The following is a 13,097-nucleotide window of genomic DNA, read 5'->3' on the forward strand; positions in this document are numbered from 1 at the left end:
GGGGAGGGGGCCTCGACATTTGCCTCTACGCCCCCTTAGGACGCTTGCCTCGCACCCCCTAGGAGGATATGTGACATTACATTGCCCACCTACCCGCCTCCTAAAACTCCCCGGAAGTCATCTACGAGTGACTGGGACTTCCCCAGGCGACTCGTCCCACATCCACCCTGCAAACCCTGCAGCAGCCCTTTCCAGCCCCCCTGCTGCCGGGTGGCGCGGTGGCGCCTCCCTCCACCCCTTCCACATTCCAGGCGGAACCAGTGCTAGCTGGTATCCGCCAGTTGTTTATCTCCGGAGAGGCTCTCCACTGCAGGGCCCTGGACCAGGGCAGCAGCTTGGTTCCGAACAGCGGCTTCGTCGCCATCTTTCTCTCTCTCACCCAGCACACCCCCGCAGGAAGCAGCGCGAGCGGTGAGGTCACTGTTCGGAATCAGACCCCTGGTCTCCATGAATGGCGTAGTGCTGGCGTGGGGGTGAGGCGCTGAGGCCAGTGGGAGTGGGTTTACTGCAGCCCAGCCAGACCCAGGGCCGGACCAAGGCCACGCGGGGCTCGGCACGTGGCCACGTGGTCCAAACGGTTGTGCCCCAGCCCTACCCAGCCCCTGTGGTGCCCTCCTACTTCACAATGACAAGCGATGGGCTTTTCTCCCTGCTAAATATTTCCTGAAGCAAATGCAGAGAGACCGTATGCGCCTGTTCGGTACAGTTACGGATTAATGAAGATCTAACTCGCATTTAAGCATTTAGCAGCAATTTGAATACTTTACCATAGAGAGGGAAGAGGAAGAATCAAAATATCTTAGTTAAAGTAATAGACTTAAAAGGATTTATTAAAACTCAGGTTTACAACATGATAATAATATAAAAATTATTAAAAATTATAACAGTTACAAAACTTGAAAAATATAAAAAGTGTATCAATAATATTGGGAATTGTCAAAGACAGTTGAGCCTATGTTGGTCCCTTACATTAATTACTTTGCAGGAAAACAGCTGACCTGAATCACATTCTTCTTCCTAATTATGCAAACTATGCTCCTCCCACTCCCATAGAAGAGAGGATAAAGCCTGACAGTACAGTCATGACAGTAACATTTCAGAAAGCTAGGGGTTAAAAACATTCAGTATATCACAGTATAGGAGAGTTGGCTTTTGTCTGTAAAATGCCATAAACACCTTTCAGCTCTGCTTCTGAATTCGGTACAGTTTTCTGAACCTGGAGTCCAACGTAGTGATGGGATGAAGACCTTTGTCATTATAAAGTTGCTGCAACTGCAAATAGAGAAATCAAAGGTAAACTTTGCAACATGCAAAATCGAATGGGGCTTTAGGTGTTTAATAGAAAATATGTTCCCTTTCTTCTAATTGAGACATATACCTGGAGAAGTTTTTCCTCTAAGTGTGTAGTACGGTCAGATGCAAAGACGGAAATAAAATGAGACACCTCCTCAGAGACAACTGGTGATGAGCCTAGATAGAGAATTACTGAAGCTTAGGTAGATTCTTCAAAGAAAAATTCAGGTTGTACATAATTGTGACATTAAACTATTAAGATAATCTTACCTCTTTTCTTGGCATCTACATAAATTTTTACATGCAGAACATCTTCATAATTCCTTGCAACCATTTTAGCAGTCTCTTCCTTAACTCTTCCATATTTACCCATATTTGTTCTGCAGATTTAATAGAGAATTTACTTGTTTAGTCCTTGTTGTCCAATGGAAAAAAAAATCTGTTGTTTTCAGTTAAAGTCAAAGAAAATACTTACGAGTAAAGAAAACTAATAAGAATCTTTGGCTTTCTGTGAAGGTCAAAGTCATTAAACTTTGAGTGGAGCCAATAATTTTCCATTTGCTGAGAACCATCAAGGTACAAGGAAAATACAATAACCATTAGGGAACTCACATCTTCTAACTTTGCCTGCAAAGAGCGGAAAAAGAGTATTACACATAGCACCTGAATGGGAATAAACATGTGATCAAACAAAGTAAGGCTGTGTTCACACTTGTGTCGCCTTGAATAGCATAGCAGGGGGGATGCAAAAAACCTACATTCTTGTGTTCTGCAAATGAATCAAAGAGGTTTTGTCTTGTCCGCAACGCAAGGCCACCCAACATTACACAAGCTTGAAAGCACCATCAGTAAAATTACCTTTCCTTCCTCGTAAGTCAGAAACCCCTGACCCTGAAAAAGATCCTGGAGAGCTTCTCTATCTTTGTTGCATTCGTCACTTCTCCATTCCTTATTCAGGAAGACATAATGATCTCCCTCATCAGAATAATATTCAAGAGGTACCTCAATGGGCTCCTCAACAATACTGTGAATGAGACAGATGATGAGAGTGTTAATTAATGAAATTGCCAATAACAGTTATCACTAAGTTTCTAAATGGAATTCCCTCATGCTTTGACAACTTTGTATGACACTTTACCTCAAAGTTGGATCCAAAGCCCTTGCCAAGTCTGGGTGGCCGCTGTCCTTCAAACAATTTATCAAAAGTTGGAATGCCTGAGGGCCTCTTCGTTGGATATCCAAGTAAAATTTAAAGCACAGTTCTTTCGGCGTAAAACCTAAATTGGGTCTTTCCTAGATAACAGAAATGGAGAGCAAATATGAAGGAACAAAAATATTTTTATCTGCCAGCAACAGGTTTGTGTTTGCTTTCGCTATGACAAAAGGAAAGGAAACTTTTGAGGGGACCTCCCTATGACCTGTTTTGGGCCAACCAAAAGAAAACTGAGTAGATCATGTGGACAAGTCTTATGGGATGAAAATGCAATTTCAAAGAATATAGTTACACACAAAATATATAACTAACCTTCCACTTTGATAGGAGAGCTTCAGGTATTACATCTCGATTTTCGTCTAGCTTGTCAATAGTACGAACGAGTCGCTCGTAAGAAGTTTCGTTCACTAACTGTTCCAAGTTACCAGTAATTCGCTTCCTGTGAACGAAATCCATAACTGTCTGAACGTCAAAAATAAAAAGCCCAACAAAAACAGAAAAAAAAGAAGACTTTGTTTTTACATTAGACTACTTTTAACTTGTATGCGAAATTCAACACAGCATCAAGGAAAGTTGTTCTTTGCCTCCCAACGCGCTATTTCTTCTGTAACACAGTCTTAAACCTTAAAAAAAAAATCTTTCAATGTATGAAGCAAAACTGATAAAACTGATAAAATTCGAGAGAGGTATATTTCACGTAGGTTTCGTGAAGTTTCGGGCCGCCAAATTTGTCATAGAATGCTGAACTAGTCGGCCGATCGTCCATTTGACACTGCTTGACACCCCTTCCCTTCCACTCGTTTCCGCCGTTTACATTCCAATTTTACGTCGAATAGGTGTGATTAATTGAACCTATTGCTGTTTTATGATCGCTCGAGTGAGTCTTGGCGAGAGCTGTCACCACAATCCGGTAAGCTCTCCTCTGGCATCGGAATCTCACGAACGGAGCGGAGGAACAGCAACGCCACTCCTTGTCAACACAACCTTCTTGTCCTGGCGGTCCAGAGTGTAGATTTCGGAAACTAGAATTTACGTCGAGAAACCTGCCACTTGTCAGCAGTCCCCACAATGTTTCGGTATGAGCAAAATCCAACTTGATGAACGAAACCTGCAGAAACTCTTCAACGGTCGGTGGCGGTCCCACTTGTCTCCTTTTTTTCCATTTTGTAGTTAAGTTTGTCCGCGAATGTCAATCACCTTTCCTTCATTTGTATTCGTTATGTAACCTTAGGAGTTCCCTTGTCTTTAGGTACATGTATTTCGGAAGCTAACCTTTCTCCTGTTAGTTTTGGTGGCGGCGGGGTTATGTTTATGACCGGTCGGTTGTCAGGTTTTGTCTCTCATTTTGGTGCTTCTTCAATATTTCTTAACCAGCTTTCAGAGTGCTTCCATTTCAGCTATATTTTATTTCAAGTAGTTTAGTTTAATGAATTCTGCCCTCCACACATAGAATTGTCCCCATGCTCTGTCGCTTAGTTGTTGACCTAAACTTTCGTTCCTGTACTCATCCATTTTTTTCTAATCCTGTTAGGGTTTGGGACTGTGCTGTGATGCTTTCCTGAATCATGGTGTTGGTTCTATTTTTGAGCATGCGACATAATATTACTGTATGAATAACTTCAACATATCTGTTTTAGGTCTTCAATGATGGCACCTCAAATGTCTCCTCAAGAAGAACAGGAGAAGATGCTCGACGAAGCGTTGGGAATAGTAAAGTCACAAGCATTTCAAATGAAACGCTCCTTGGATAATGGAAAACTTATGGATGGCTTGAAAAATGCATCAACAATGCTTGGAGAACTACGTACTTCATTGTTGTCTCCAAAAAGCTATTATGAACTATGTATCCTTTGCACATGCATCCTCTCTGTTTCTACATTTACTTGATCTTGTGTGTACCTTAACTTCTCTTTTAGATATGGCCATTACAGATGAACTTCGACATCTGGAACTTCATCTATATGATGAGTTTCAAAAAGGACGGAAAGTAACGGATTTGTATGAACTGGTGCAGTATGCAGGAAACATTGTCCCGAGACTGTGAGTCTTATACCACCTATTTAATTACTTCTGGCCATAAGTTACAAAATTTTCTAAACATTTGGAAACTTTCAGATATCTTCTCATCACTGTCGGTTTAGTCTACATTAAAACAAATTCTTGTTTGAAACGGGATCTTCTCCGGGATTTAGTTGAGATGTGCCGAGGAGTGCAACATCCATTAAGAGGCCTTTTCCTTCGCAACTACCTGCTTCAAGTTACAAGGAATATATTACCTGATAACCCCGAAGGGGCAGAAGAATCAGAGGGAACGGTGAGAAATTTGAGAACAGCTATACATCATCTTGACTTCTACCTTCAAATATGATCTATTGAGTTCTTATCATGAATCTCACCTGTTAACTTAGGTACGAGATGCTGTTGATTTTGTCTTGATGAATTTTGCTGAAATGAACAAATTGTGGGTGCGTATGCAGCATCAAGGACATTCACGGGACAAGGAGAGACGTGAAAGGGAGAGAGAAGAGCTTAAGATTTTAGTTGGTACAAACTTGGTTCGGTTGTCACAGCTTGAAAATGTGAATCTAGACTTGTATAAAAAGGTTGGCCAATATGTGTTTATGTAAATTTTAGCAATTGCTTTAATGGGCAAACTTAAACTTAACCATTTGTTATTCTTTTCAGCTTGTCTTACCTGGGATCTTGGAGCAGGTTGTAAGCTGCAGAGATGCAATTGCTCAGGAATATCTTATGGAATGCATCATACAGGTAATAAATGAAATTCGGCATGAATTTTCCTTTGCTATTAATTATCACAATTATCATGTTTGTCAGTATGTGTTTCATGATCGATCATGTTTGTCCATTTTATCCGTAGGTTTTCCCTGACGAATTTCACCTTCAGACTCTCAATGCATTTTTGGAGTCTTGTGCCCAACTACAGCCTGGTGTAAATGTTAAGAATGTTATCATTTCTCTGGTCGACCGACTAGCAACCTTCTCTCAGCGAACGGAATCATCTGGTGGTATTCCTAATGATGTGAAGCTGTTTGACATTTTTTCTGAGCAAGTTGCCTCTGTTATACAGGTAAGTGCAGTCTGTTCTTTCAGAGATAATTATTTCTGACTAGTTTTTCTTTTTTAACTTTAATAATTTTCTTTTTCTGTATTTCAGTCACGACAGGACATGCCTCCAGAAGATATGGTTTCTTTGGAAGTTTCTTTGGTAAACCTGGCTCATAAGTGCTATGCAGACAGAGTGGATTATGTTGACAAGGTTTTAGGCTGTACTTTGCACATCTTTGAGAAGTTGAATGTCGAACGGTATGATTTGACTACATAATCAAGAATGACATTCACTTTTCTGACATCATTTCCTTAACTGACTTTTTGTCCCTCCAGTGTCAGCTATGAGAGTGCAGTCTCACGGGAGCTCATGCGGCTAATGAAAATTCCTGTTGACCAGTATAACAATATTCTGACTGTCTTGAAGCTCCAACAGTATGCACCTCTTCTCGAGTACTTTGACTACAAGGGCCGCAAGTCTTTGGCAGCTTACATAATCATAAACATTCTTGAAAATGACACACTTATTCCAACACCTGAGGAGGTATGAGATAGGTTTCTATCTATCCCTTTACGGTAAACCAGTTTTGGGTGCTAATCTATAATTTGTGGTGACAGGTTGATACTGTGTTGACCATGGTGGCTTCTCTAATCACTGATCAACCAGATCAGCCACATGAGGAGGAAGACCCAGAAGACTTTGCTGAGGAGCAGGGGCTTGTAGGCCGGTTAGTATTAAAATTTTTCTTATAAATTTATCAATTTTCTGCAACTTGTAACTCTACAGCTGCATTCTATCAATCAAACAGGTTAATACACCATCTGAAGTCTGAGGTGCCAGACCAGCAATATCTTATTTTAAGTGCTGCACGGAAACATCTTGGGGCAGGGAAGGCAGAAGGAAACAGAAGAATTAAGTTCACACTTCCTCCAATAGTATTCCAAGCATATCAGTTAGCATACAAATATAAGGCTCTGAAAGATCAGGTAACAATTTTGTATTTTACAAAGATAATTGTGCATGTTGTATAAATTAGTTTTCTCTTAAAAATTCCCTGTTATTTTCAATTATTTTTTTTTTAAAGGATGATATGTGGGAGAAAAAGTGTCAGAAAATTTTCAAGTTCTGTCATCAAACGATTACTGCCTTAATGAAGGCAGAACTTGCTGAACTGCCACTTCGATTGTTCCTCCAAGGAGCTCTAGCTGTTGGTAGGATTCAGTTTGAAGACTATGAAACAGTTGCTTATGAATTCATTTCTCAAGCATTCTCTATCTATGAGGATGAAATCTCAGACAGTAAGGCACAGTTAGCTGCTATGACTTTGATGGTTGGAACATTTGAGCAGTTGGCATGTCTTAGTGAAGAGAATGCTGAGCCTGTGCGCACTCAGTGCACCCTAGCTGCTTCTAAACTACTGAAGAAGCCGGATCAGTGTCGTGGAGTAGCAACATGCTGTCATCTCTTCTGGTCAGGGAAAAAGATAAGTGGAGAGGAGGTGAGTGGGAAGATCAATGTAAGAATCTCTTTGGTGTTTTGAAATTCTTATCTCAGTATGTCAAAATTGTGTCTTTCCCCAGCAACATGATGGAAAACGAGTTTTAGATTGCCTCAAGAAAGGAGTACGCATTGCAAACCAGTGCATGGATTCCTCAGTTCAAGTGCAACTCTTTGTTGAATTGCTCAACCATTACCTCTATTTCTATGAGAAAGGAGACGATCAGGTATGTGTTTAGGTTTTTGAAGTGTTGTGATTAGTCTTAAGTTAAAAGGAATCAACTATTTGGGGTCAAGATGAGAAAAAGTCTTATACTTCCTTTTTGTTGTTGTTCTGTGCAGGTTACAGTTCAAATGTTAAATCATCTGATTAGCAAAATTCATGAAGAGTTGCCCAATTTAGAAACAAATGAGGAAACTGAGCAAATCAGCAAACACTTTAGTAATACTTTAGATCATCTTCGTAATAGAATGGAATCTCCTGAGGCAGATGGCGTGAGCTATGAAGGACTTGTTCTCTGAGGTGAGTAAAACTTGTTTTGGTATATCTTGTAACTTTATTTGATTGATAGTTGAATTAAAATGGAAGGACATTTTTCAGGTTCAGATGATTTTCTCCAAACGTGCATCTTGATGACCAGTAATAACTGAATTACTCTTGTTTTCAGAATGCACAAGTGAAGACGTAAACTCAGTGACCCTCTATGATAAGATGTATTACAGGGTACACCTAACGATATCTTGTTTTTAAGTTTAGTAAAACCTGGTTTGTTTTACTGACATTTCTACTTTCAATGTTCCCCATACACTACTGGGTTAGTTAAAGTTTATCTAATCAAAGTTTGTTCATTATCCCATTTTTACTTATTGAACTCATGGTTCATACAATACAATCTCCACCTAATTCAGCATGCTTAATAGTTTCAAGAACTATTTTCTAGAGATTTGTTTGCTTGTGATTTAGTTTTGTGATTTTTGCTCTCAAAAGATGAAATAGTAAATTGTAATCGATGATCTGTTAACTGCTTTGATGAGCCTCTGAAATGTACTAGGATTGGTTTATTTTTCTAAAGTTCATTCTCATGTTGAGCTGAAAGCAGGCAGGGAGAAAACTAGTAGATTTACACAAAATAATGTGAAACGGGAGAGATGGTTCTCAAATATATGGTAGTTAATTGAATGTGTCTACACAGTCCTCCCATTGATCAATGCTGATGTGTACTATTCACCTTATTGACTGTGATTTTTCAGGCTGAGTTAATTCTGTTTGTTAAGACTTGTCAATCGTATGACGATAATCAGCCTGTTTATGGTTTTGCGTTGTTATAGTTAAAGAAGGTGGCATCCTTAATGTGTCTGTTCTTCCTAACATACAAACTTGCATCTCAAAATTGTTTTCAAATTTTCTGAAATAATTTGTTGTAAGAATGTGGCCATTCTTCAATTATTTTAAAATAGCTTTAGTATAAATGGTTGTTGCAAGCACCCAGATTTTTAATAGAAGAGATTATTGATATATTTTGGAATGAAATAAGTTTGTATCATTTTTAAGAATGAATCTTTTTACTTGTATTATGAGGGTTAAGTGAAATTGAATTCAGTTTCAGAATGTGTTGCAACATATGAAGTGTTCTGCTGGTCAGTCAAACCCGTGTTACTCATTTAATCCATTATCATATACGATTGTTTGTATTATATTTCATGGCCAAGTGCAATCTTTTATAGTTGTTGTTTTTTTTCCCCTTTTAGATGTGTGTATCCCTTTTCATGATCTGTAGATTGCATGTTTTGTTTAGTGCAGAAATGTTATATCAGTATACCATGTATACTCCCATGAACTTGCATTTCTGTTTGTTATATTGGCCTAGTGACATTTGCCCCCTTTTTTTACTGGTTGTATTTGTTTCCATGCACTGGCTACATACTTTTTAAATACAAACATGTAAAGTAATAGAGGAATAAAGAAGAAATCTGTATCACTTTGCAAAGTCTTTTACTGTCCCTCCCTCTCGCTTCCATCTAAGAATTTACTTTTGCTTTGTTCTCACCTTTCAAGCACCAATCAAGGATGTTATCAAACTCATTTTCTGCTGTGTGTAAAAAGTTGTTGGCTTCTAAATGAGCCTGAAACAATCAAGTAATACAAGAAAAATAATTTTGAGCCCAGACGAAGCTTTGTATTTTCAATTTCTTTCCAGCTCTACCTTTTGTCTCTGGAGATTGTCTATTAAGTGTGACTGCTTGGTGCAGATGCTGGTGAACTCCATGCGTTGGCGTTCTAGTGTTTTGAGTTTACACTGAAGTTGATCTATTATTTTTCTTTGATTTTCTCGATCATCCTATAGACAATTTTTGTCCTATAGTAAAAACACACACACAAAAAGAGAAATTACAATGAATTAGGTGTTAAACAAACCTTGACCTGAAGTTGAGTTTGTTTCATGCTGTTGCGAAGTTTCTCATTATCCTCCAGAGCTCTGTTTAAACGTAATTCTACAGCAGAAGTCTGTTGCTTCTGGAGTTTCAGGTCCTTTTTAGCAGATGCCAATTCCTTTAACAAAATGGACATGGTGGTCGTTACCTAACATTACAGCATTTCAAAATAATTTCTGATTTGTACTTCTATACCTTGTTCAATGAAGAGTTTTCAGCTTGTGCTCTTGTCAGGTTTTGCGATGTTAATTCAAGTTTATTTTGAAGATTTGCTGCAGCGTCTCTTGCACTTGAAAGAGAGGAGTCAAGACGGGCACCTTCTTCGTCAGACCTAGCTAGTTCTGCGCTAAGTTTTCTGCATTCTTCTGACTGAAACACAATAAGAACTTTGATAAAAATAATGATGAGAAAAATACAATATTGCTTTTGAATACCTTGCTTTTGTAGTCTTGTCTCAGGGTGTCGACTTCCTTGTTCAGGATAGTTAATTTAGCTCTTAGCAGTCGGTTCGTTGCCTCATATCCCAAACCATTGCTCCGAATGGCAAGGGGGTCCTCAGCCCTGAAATATTTAATTTTACTTGTGGAAAAAGAAACACAGAGGCACACTCGGGCACACTTAAGTATCTGGTTTGTATTCTAATTACTCACATTTCTTTCTTGTTTGAAGAGCTAGGGAATCTTTCTTCTTTGACAGAGAATGACTGCATCGATGTCGAATCATTTTTTTGAGAAAGTGATCGTGAACGATTGAGTGCTGAACTAGAGGTGCAGTAATCAATAAACAACAGTTGTTTACACTAACTAAAATTTAATTGGAAAGTGAATGGGTACCCTACCTAATCACTGGACGTGCAATATCATTAAGCCCATTTTTACTCTGTAAGCAGAAGTAGGGTGAGTACAAGAACAACACTTTCGTTATTGTGTGATTCCCCCGGATTCCCCCCGCCCCCCTTCTTTCTTGTTTGTCATCCTTGTCACCTTGGCTGCGTCAATCTCCTGCAATAGTCGGTTTGTCCGCTCCTCAAGCTCGGAGTTTATTTTGTGAAACTCCTGTTCCCTTCGAAGCAGCTCGCTCTCCATCGCCAGTGAAATAGACACAAGCTACTGGAGCAAAATAAGCAAGCGATATAGCCAGCGCGAGGCGTCACCCGAGCCGAGCAGCCGAGCCGAGCCGAGCCGGTTGGCCGTAACGTTGGATACGGTAGCACCACCACCCCACACCCCAGGGACGGGTGCGTAGTTGGGGGTGGGACTGTCTTGTAGAGCGTGACCGGCCGGCCAGCTGCTCGTCAAGCTGGCAGCACTTCATTCTGCCATTTCGAAACTGCTCAAACGCGGGACATTGGTTTAGTAAGTCCTCCTTCATCCGCATAGCGCAGCGCGACCCGCGGCCCGGGGAAGACATTGGTAACGCCCTCGAGACAGCGGATTTGAACTGCTTCGCGCGAAAGGTGCTGCCAACTTGTGTGCCTCCGACAATCCATCTTCGAGAAGTGACGATAATGATGCGATTGAAGAGAGGTAAGTTAATAAACTCACCAAATAATTTTAGAGGGTTTTTAATTTGCATGTGGTGTTACTTGGTTTAAGAATATCTTATAAATTGAACTCGTGACGAACTCGTGACACGATGTATTATGCACAGTTGGTGAAAAAGGGTTGAGTCCTGTGTGAGTGTGTTTGTGTGTGTGTGGCCGAGAGGGTGCACTTTGACAAGAGTTATGAACTTTGCTCAGTGATCTGTGAATTGTTCGAAGACCAACAACCTCTTCTTCTCCGCACATTCTGTCTTCTAGTTCAACAAATTTCGTGAATCATGTCTGACTCGGCGGAATCTTCAGGCCAGGGCAAGACCAGCCCGGTCAAGTATTTTATTTCGGGCGGCTTTGGTGGTGTGTGCACAGTACTGAGTGGACACCCTTTAGACACTATCAAGGTTCGGCTTCAAACTATGCCCAAACCTGCTCCCGGACAACTACCTATGTACGCCGGGACGTTTGACTGTCTGACGAAAACAGTCAAGCAGGAGGGAGTTCGTGGGCTGTACAAAGGAATGGCCGCACCCCTAACCGGCGTTGCCCCTATTTTCGCCCTCAGTTTCTTTGGATTCGGTCTGGGAAAGAGGCTGCAACAGTCTGCCGAAGGGGAAGAATTGTCCTTGGTCCAATTATTCAATGCCGGTGCTTTCTCTGGCGTTCTAACAACTGTCATCATGGCTCCTGGTGAGCGCATCAAATGCTTGTTACAAGTACAACAAGCTGGTACAGGACCTGCCAAGTACGCTGGGCCAAAAGACTGTGTGAAGCAGCTGTACAGGGAAGGCGGTCTTCGTAGTATTTACAAGGGTTCAGTGGCGACCCTCTTGCGAGATGTTCCAGCAAGCGGCATGTACTTTATGTCGTATGATGTTATTCAGCGCAGCTTGAAGAAAGAGGGACAGGAGATCGGTCTTCTATCAACAATATTTGCTGGTGGTATGGCTGGCATTGCCAACTGGGCAGTCGGCATGCCTGCAGATGTGATCAAAAGCCGTCTGCAGACTGCTCCTGAGGGTACTTATCCTAATGGAATTAAGGATGTCTTCCGCAGTCTCCTGAAAGAAGACGGACCTCGAGCATTCTATAAGGGTGTCGTTCCAGTAATGCTGCGTGCCTTCCCTGCTAATGCTGCTTGTTTCATTGGATTTGAAGTTGCTATGAATGCCCTCAATTTACTTGCCCCTAACTTGTGATGAACAAAAAGTATATTTACCGATAGTATGCAACCGATGCCATAATTAAGTTAAAGACGATAAAAATTTCGTTTTTGTCAACCATTTAGAGAATTGTGTTTTAAGACATAAGTTTTTCTAATGCATATGATGGCAGAAATGTCTGTAGCTGTGTGCAGGGTATTTTTCATTCTTAATTTGGTCCAAATCACAAAAACATCACATCTGCTTTGTCCAGGATGTATGAAAAGACTGTCAATGCCTTCACATTGTTTTTATTTTTTGATTAATTAAGGAGCCTATGTAATTCTTTTGAATTTCAGTATTGCAGTGTGCTTTATGCATACTGTATTGTTATGGCACTCAAAATGAGTTGTCAGTTGTGATAACATGTAAATTAATTATATTTTTCTAAAATTTCATGTTAAAGATTGTACTGTAACTCTCTTTTTTTATTTCTGTTTTGGTCCATGCGGGGTATTCTTTGTTTCTAAAATATTGAGGCAGGTCGTGAACAAGTTTGATCCTTCAACTGTTCTTAATTTCAAATGTAACTTTTATATAAGTGCTTTTAATAACCTTGTGTTCTTGTTTTCTTAAATTTATCGATGTGTGGATTGTTTGGTCTTGCTTTATTTATTATGGTGCTTTAAAGAGTGGGATAGATGTTTCATACTTAATTGAAAATGTCTGTTACGGGTCTATATAGAACTTTTTGTAACTTGCCTGAAAACGTACTGTCTTGTCTGTCTATTAATGTTCTAATGAAATTTGCTTTGTATTTTATCATGTTGTTATATTTGAACAATGAAAGTGTAAAGCTCTGAATATTTTCATTCAGTATGCCTTATGACGTCAATGAATTCACTTTAGTGAGGC

At 40.1% G+C, this 13,097-nt stretch overlaps 4 protein-coding genes across 9 annotated transcripts; 2 read left to right on the top strand and 2 right to left on the bottom strand.

The window, feature by feature from the left end:
• Positions 1 to 812: 812 nt before the first annotated feature.
• On the bottom strand, positions 813 to 3,215 carry LOC117646417. Of its 3 annotated transcripts, XM_034387332.1 has the most exons (8): positions 3,029 to 3,215; positions 2,819 to 2,945; positions 2,432 to 2,586; positions 2,152 to 2,317; positions 1,769 to 1,920; positions 1,564 to 1,673; positions 1,379 to 1,485; positions 813 to 1,272 (listed from the first exon to the last, which is right to left on the bottom strand). In XM_034387332.1, coding segments are annotated over exons 1-8 (912 nt in total). In that variant the 5' UTR covers positions 3,031 to 3,215; the 3' UTR covers positions 813 to 1,179. The 3 variants fall into 3 exon arrangements, with proteins under 3 accessions (XP_034243223.1, XP_034243221.1, XP_034243222.1); XM_034387330.1 differs by lacking the exon at positions 3,029 to 3,215 and having other exon boundaries at positions 2,819 to 3,022; XM_034387331.1 differs by lacking the exon at positions 3,029 to 3,215 and having other exon boundaries at positions 1,156 to 1,272; positions 1,379 to 1,470; positions 2,819 to 3,022.
• Positions 3,216 to 3,248: 33 nt separating this feature from the next.
• On the top strand, positions 3,249 to 9,049 carry LOC117646412 (vacuolar protein sorting-associated protein 35). Of its 3 annotated transcripts, none has more exons than XM_034387315.1 (15): positions 3,249 to 3,582; positions 4,144 to 4,349; positions 4,423 to 4,546; positions 4,622 to 4,820; positions 4,915 to 5,109; positions 5,192 to 5,275; positions 5,385 to 5,594; positions 5,682 to 5,830; positions 5,909 to 6,116; positions 6,191 to 6,300; positions 6,382 to 6,559; positions 6,658 to 7,071; positions 7,154 to 7,297; positions 7,413 to 7,593; positions 7,672 to 9,049. In XM_034387315.1, exons 1-14 carry the CDS (start codon positions 3,575 to 3,577, stop codon positions 7,590 to 7,592), a joined length of 2,409 nt encoding a protein of 802 aa, XP_034243206.1. In that variant the 5' UTR covers positions 3,249 to 3,574; the 3' UTR covers position 7,593; positions 7,672 to 9,049. The 3 variants fall into 3 exon arrangements, with proteins under 3 accessions (XP_034243206.1, XP_034243207.1, XP_034243208.1); XM_034387316.1 differs by having other exon boundaries at positions 7,739 to 9,049; XM_034387317.1 differs by having other exon boundaries at positions 3,249 to 3,416.
• LOC117646416 lies at positions 9,047 to 10,691 on the bottom strand. Of its 2 annotated transcripts, none has more exons than XM_034387328.1 (8): positions 10,487 to 10,691; positions 10,342 to 10,382; positions 10,154 to 10,264; positions 9,938 to 10,064; positions 9,699 to 9,872; positions 9,487 to 9,621; positions 9,275 to 9,409; positions 9,047 to 9,194 (listed from the first exon to the last, which is right to left on the bottom strand). In XM_034387328.1, the coding sequence occupies exons 1-8, from the start codon at positions 10,586 to 10,588 to the stop codon at positions 9,090 to 9,092; spliced, it is 930 nt and encodes a 309-aa protein (XP_034243219.1). In that variant the 5' UTR covers positions 10,589 to 10,691; the 3' UTR covers positions 9,047 to 9,089. The 2 variants fall into 2 exon arrangements, with proteins under 2 accessions (XP_034243219.1, XP_034243220.1); XM_034387329.1 differs by having other exon boundaries at positions 10,154 to 10,259; positions 10,487 to 10,587.
• Positions 10,692 to 11,166: 475 nt separating this feature from the next.
• LOC117646418 (congested-like trachea protein) lies at positions 11,167 to 13,042 on the top strand. Its single transcript, XM_034387333.1, has one exon. The coding sequence runs from the start codon at positions 11,325 to 11,327 to the stop codon at positions 12,237 to 12,239; it is 915 nt and encodes a 304-aa protein (XP_034243224.1). The 5' UTR covers positions 11,167 to 11,324; the 3' UTR covers positions 12,240 to 13,042.
• Positions 13,043 to 13,097: the final 55 nt, after the last annotated feature.

This window comes from Thrips palmi, unplaced genomic scaffold (assembly GCF_012932325.1).
Source record: "Thrips palmi isolate BJ-2018 unplaced genomic scaffold, TpBJ-2018v1 HiC_scaffold_19, whole genome shotgun sequence".
NCBI classification, from domain to species: Eukaryota; Metazoa; Arthropoda; class Insecta; order Thysanoptera; family Thripidae; genus Thrips; species Thrips palmi.

What these genes read in the sequence shown, in the direction of transcription:
- LOC117646417 (XM_034387330.1), bottom strand. Translation starts at nt 2,962, where the DNA reads ATGGATTTCGTTCACAGGAAGCGAATTACTGGTAACTTGGAACAGTTA. An exon ending in TGTAGATGCCAAGAAAAGAG is followed by an intron (nt 1,486 to 1,563) that starts GTAAGATTATCT and finishes CCTAAGCTTCAG; the next exon opens with TAATTCTCTATCTAGGCTCA. An exon ending in TAGAGGAAAAACTTCTCCAG is followed by an intron (nt 1,273 to 1,378) that starts GTATATGTCTCA and finishes CTCTATTTGCAG; the next exon opens with TTGCAGCAACTTTATAATGA.
- LOC117646416 (XM_034387328.1), bottom strand. Translation starts at nt 10,588, where the DNA reads ATGGAGAGCGAGCTGCTTCGAAGGGAACAGGAGTTTCACAAAATAAAC. An exon ending in AGGAGATTGACGCAGCCAAG is followed by an intron (nt 10,383 to 10,486) that starts GTGACAAGGATG and finishes TTCTGCTTACAG; the next exon opens with AGTAAAAATGGGCTTAATGA. An exon ending in AAAACTCTTCATTGAACAAG is followed by an intron (nt 9,622 to 9,698) that starts GTATAGAAGTAC and finishes ATTTTGTTAAAG; the next exon opens with GAATTGGCATCTGCTAAAAA.
- LOC117646412 (XM_034387315.1), top strand. An exon ending in GGAAACATTGTCCCGAGACT is followed by an intron (nt 4,547 to 4,621) that starts GTGAGTCTTATA and finishes GGAAACTTTCAG; the next exon opens with ATATCTTCTCATCACTGTCG. An exon ending in AAAAGATAAGTGGAGAGGAG is followed by an intron (nt 7,072 to 7,153) that starts GTGAGTGGGAAG and finishes GTCTTTCCCCAG; the next exon opens with CAACATGATGGAAAACGAGT.
- LOC117646418 (XM_034387333.1), top strand. Translation starts at nt 11,325, where the DNA reads ATGTCTGACTCGGCGGAATCTTCAGGCCAGGGCAAGACCAGCCCGGTC.